At 32.9% G+C, this 4,704-nt stretch overlaps 1 protein-coding gene across 2 annotated transcripts; it reads left to right on the top strand.

Moving 5' to 3' along the window:
- LOC107648621 (translin) lies at nucleotides 293–3,376 on the top strand. Of its 2 annotated transcripts, XM_016352422.2 has the most exons (7): nucleotides 294–695; nucleotides 1,031–1,127; nucleotides 1,237–1,352; nucleotides 1,799–1,843; nucleotides 2,245–2,270; nucleotides 2,485–2,620; nucleotides 3,029–3,376. In XM_016352422.2, exons 1-7 carry the CDS (start codon nucleotides 323–325, stop codon nucleotides 3,133–3,135), a joined length of 900 nt encoding a protein of 299 aa, XP_016207908.1. In that variant the 5' UTR covers nucleotides 294–322; the 3' UTR covers nucleotides 3,136–3,376. The 2 variants fall into 2 exon arrangements, with proteins under 2 accessions (XP_020960090.1, XP_016207908.1); XM_021104431.1 differs by lacking the exon at nucleotides 1,799–1,843 and having other exon boundaries at nucleotides 293–695.

Below are 4,704 nucleotides of genomic sequence, written 5' to 3'. Positions count from 1 at the left end.
ATCAAAACCAATTTTTATGTAATTTTCGCTATTCATATGCATATTATCTCTTCCTAAATCGTGGAACTTAAAACCACAATTTTCATGTTTGTTTTCATTTTAATCGTGGTTTAAACATCACGATTTATTCTTGGTTGTTTGGCCGATCGTTATCTATAATCATTTTATATATAACTAAAATCACGTTAGATAAATTGTATAATTTTGATATATTTTTATTTTTCTTGTGCAATTGCCAACTCTTGATAGTTGACCCCACATAACAACATTTGTAAAAGGTTCGCCTTCAACAGTTTCGCAAAAAGAAGAAAAAAACGAAACCATGCAATTTATAAAACCAGCGTTTCGAAACGCCTGCTACTGCTACTACTACACCATAACTCGCTCCTTAAACCCTAACCCCTTCATCCTCGTTTCGTTACCCACTTCCCCGTTTCTCACACTCCAATCCTTTCGACCTTCTTTCTCGACCCTTTCCTCCTTCTCCTCCGCCGTAATGGCCGGTGGCGGCGGTGACAACTCCGTGCCTCCGCTGTCCCATTCGCTCGAGAAGCAGTTCGATGCTTTCCGGTCTCAGCTTGAGGAATCTGGAACCCTAAGGGAGCGAATTCGGAGCGTTGTTTCGGAGATAGAATCCACTACTAGGCTCATGTACGCTAGCCTCCTTCTCGTTCATCAGTCTCGCCCCACTCCCGGTACCATAAACCAAAAGAAAAGAAAGTGTTTTTTATTTCATTGAGCAACACTGGTTTTCTCTAAATGCACTTTTGCCGCATTCTGCGGTTTCTTTGTCTGGAAAATGCAGTTGTCTTATCAGTTTTGGAAGTTGAATAGAAAGCACTATGCAAGTTGCAATTTTTTATGTGTAATGTGGATAATTGTGGTATATTATTCTTGCTTATTGATGTGGTTTAAGATAGCTTAGTATTCAATGAAATGCATGCTGAATTTGGGTATTTTGTAGATTCTCTATTGTGGCAAGTTTTTGTCGTTTTTCTTATGGATTTTTGGTTTTTAACCATTTGAATAGAGCTTTTAGAGAAGGCCAAGTCTCAGATTGGTGTGCTAAAGGAGAAATACAAGCAACTTGCTGAAATTCTTGGAGGATGCCCTGGCCAGTACTACAGGTGATTCAAGTTTAGATGAACTCTTTGTCCCAAATATATCTTTGAAATGCTCATGTTCTGTTACATCTCATGTTTTGATGCAATGTTTTTATTTGACCCTATAATATAGGTACCATGGTGACTGGAGGAGTGAGACACAATCCGTAGTTTCCCTGCTTACATTTATGCACTGGCTCGAAACAGGAAGTCTTCTTGAGCACAAAGAAGCTGAGGAGAAGCTTGGGTGTATGTCTTCATATTGTTGTATTCTTATTTATTGACATGTCAATCGATGATCAATGATTATTGTCTTCCTTTTCGAAAAGAAAAGAAAAAAGAAGAAAACCTTGAGGCCAGTGAGGTCGGTATATATATTTGAATACATTTTTGAGGTCCTATATGTTCTAGCACTAGGGTACTGTGGGGCTTAAGTTGCTCTCTTTTGGAAAATAAACCGCTGCATGGCATATTAAGGAAAATTAAAGAATTTTGCAAGTCAATACACAGTTTGTATTTAAGCATTTATTGGATAATTTTTATGTCCCTTTTTTTTGTATGTTTTAAACCCATTGCTGTCGATTTCTGACTGATTCAGAATAATCCATGTAGAAACTGTAATATGACATTTGGCCACCAAGGCACCAAGTTTACTTCTACTTTATGCTCATTTCCTCTTGTTAACAACTTTGCAGTGAATAGTTCGGAGTTTGGTCTAGATGTTGAAGACTACCTAATAGGTAAGTCTAATAAAATAAGTCTTCAGTTGCATGCTCTTCTTCGGAAGAATTTCTGATTGAGCTACTTTTCAACTTTCAGTGAGTAGTGCCTAATTTAATTATTTAAATGTCATTGTTGGTAGAATACATGGATGTATTAGTTATAACAGTAGGGCTTTTCAGACAAAGGAGCACGATAAACAAATGTTATGTTTACGAATCTAGTCATTAGTGCTTGAGAATAAGATCCATGATTCCTTTTACTCTTCAACGTAAAGATGTCAACAAAATCTTGTCACCTGACATCTCCAAGTTTTTATTGGGCCACTTGGTCCAACGTTGTCAATCATAAATGATCCTGTAGTCAATATTTCATGGGTTTGCTGCATATAGTGATATATGCTTTTTTATTTTTCATGCAGGTGTTTGTTTTATGTCTAATGAATTGGTAAGAACTCTTGATGTTTTTCACTCTTTTTCCTCTAAACTTTTAGTATAGTACATATCTAATTGTGTATAATGGAGAAGAATTTTAAGATAGTTGATGTTTCTATTTAACCTTAAAAAGAAATGCAGACTAGAGGGGCATAAATAAGTCACCTGTTATGTTTGACATCATATTGAGTACACTTCACCCAATTTTGCAATTATTTGACTTGCAGCCAAGGTATGTGGTGAATCAAGTGACAGCTGGAGACTATGATTGTCCGAGGAAAGTCCTAAAGTTCTTAACAGATCTCCATGCTGCATTCCGAATGCTTAATCTTCGAAATGATTTTCTTCGGAAGAAGTTTGATGGTATGCTATTACTATATTTTGTACCCTGTCCTACATGTATTATTTCTTTTGTTGCCTGTTGTCACTATTTTACCGAGATAACGTTGCAAATTGCATTCCCAATGTTCTAAACTTCTAATAAACATCATTTTTAAGATTGATCTCTGGACTGTAACAACATTAATATCATTGACGAACCTGTCCTACTTTACTAACATCTGGCGTTCATTCACTTACCTAGCAAAGAGTAATATGCACATATAGTAGTAGCTTAACACTCCTTTGTGTGTGTTCCCCATTTTATATTGAAGAGACAATTTATTTCCTTTTTCATCCACCAAGTAAATTTCTCATTTGCACAAAATGTTGTGTTTTCAGAAAGAATTTCTACTTACGTATGTTTGGATGATATCATTACACTATTGGCAGGCATGAAGTATGATCTAAGAAGAGTTGAAGAAGTCTACTATGATGTTAAGATTCGGGGTTTGACACCCAATGGTGAGCCAGTTGGAAACCAAGGAGTTGAAGCCTGAAGGATATTCTTAGGTTGTAACACTAAACTTGACCTTTTTTATCAACTCAGTTGTATCTAGAGTTCCCTCTCTAATGTTTGATGAAATGTAAAGGGGAAATTCTGTCATTTTGTGTGGCACTGGCTCTGTGAATTGAGAACCCTCTATTATCTGCATTAGAAAATAGTTTATATGCAAAATACAGTACGAATGCATTTGTTCAACAGTGGTTTATTTCAGAATATTAGATTAGTTTTCTTTTTTTTTTTTGGTGACTCTCAGAATATTAGATTAGTTGCTGAAATTATATAGAAGACTAAGGCCCAGTTTGGGTAAACAACTTAATTAAGTTACTTTTGAAGAAATAGTTTAAATAATAAATGCTTATATTAAAAGTAGCTTATAAATAAGTTATTTTGTGTTTGATTTTTTAGTTCTAAAAGTACTTATTTTATGATAAAAGTGATAAAAAGTTTTTTATTATGAGAGAAGTCATTTTTTTTAACTTCTCTTTAAGCACCAAAATAGTTTTTTAGAAAGTTGCAATTTTGTTTTGAAAATTGTACCAAACATTAATACTACACTTTTTCATAAGTTAAAAGTTAAAAAAAGTCACTTATGAACCTATCCAAACGGGCCCTTTAAGTCATGAAATTTTCACTCATTAAACTGACGCCTATGATTAACGTCTTATCTGAATTAGAACAGTAATATAAATCTAACGAATGCAATTTTTTTCCCTTTTGCTTATTTACTGCATTTAATTAATGTGTACATTAAAAATTCAGTGCATGTTCAAGCCCGTAGCAAGACTTGAGTCTTTTTTTTTGTTTTTTTTAAAAAGTCGATGGGAAGTGGGAAACTTTGAATGAGACAAAGCTAAGATAATTCCTTTGGTTATAAATGCAGAATTGTAAATCACAAATAAAACAACAAACGGCTACATCAGGGCAACAATAAACAAGCTCTTGTAATAAACAACATTAAACAAGTTCATCACAGTTCCATGCACATTAAATCATACCAGTTTTGATATTTAGACATCTATCCTAAACAACTCAAACAGTGGGAGATATGTGACCAGTTGTCTGATTGGTTGTTGATTGGAGTTATAGAAATAGCTCTTTTGAAATTACATAGCAATAATTTGTGTGTTTGGATTACAGTTTGTAAATAGGAGTTTGCATAAAATTGATTTTGCAAACTTGATTTTGATAAAAAGTAAGTTTGTATTGAAGTGATTTATGTTTTGGCATCTTTATATCAAAATGGATTATAGTAAAATAAATATTGTTTGGATTACACTATTCAAAATCACTTTTAGATGAAAAATTACTAAAATAGATATCAACTTAAATAATTTTTTATATTATCCAGTTATTTTAATTTAGATATTTGAATAATTTTATTAATTAATTTTATAATAAAATTAATATTTATTTATTAAAATAAAATAATAAATAATAGAAGAAGAGAACTCATATAGAGAGAAATAATAAGAATTTCATAAATAATACAATAACATGTCTAAAGGATAAAATTAGTAAAGGAAAAATAAATGTTTAGTGTAAATGGCTAAAAGTCCATTAT

Source organism: Arachis ipaensis, chromosome B06 (genome assembly GCF_000816755.2).
Source record: "Arachis ipaensis cultivar K30076 chromosome B06, Araip1.1, whole genome shotgun sequence".
NCBI lineage: Eukaryota > Viridiplantae > Streptophyta > Magnoliopsida > Fabales > Fabaceae > Arachis > Arachis ipaensis.
This window is presented reverse-complemented; position numbering and strand designations above follow the sequence as displayed.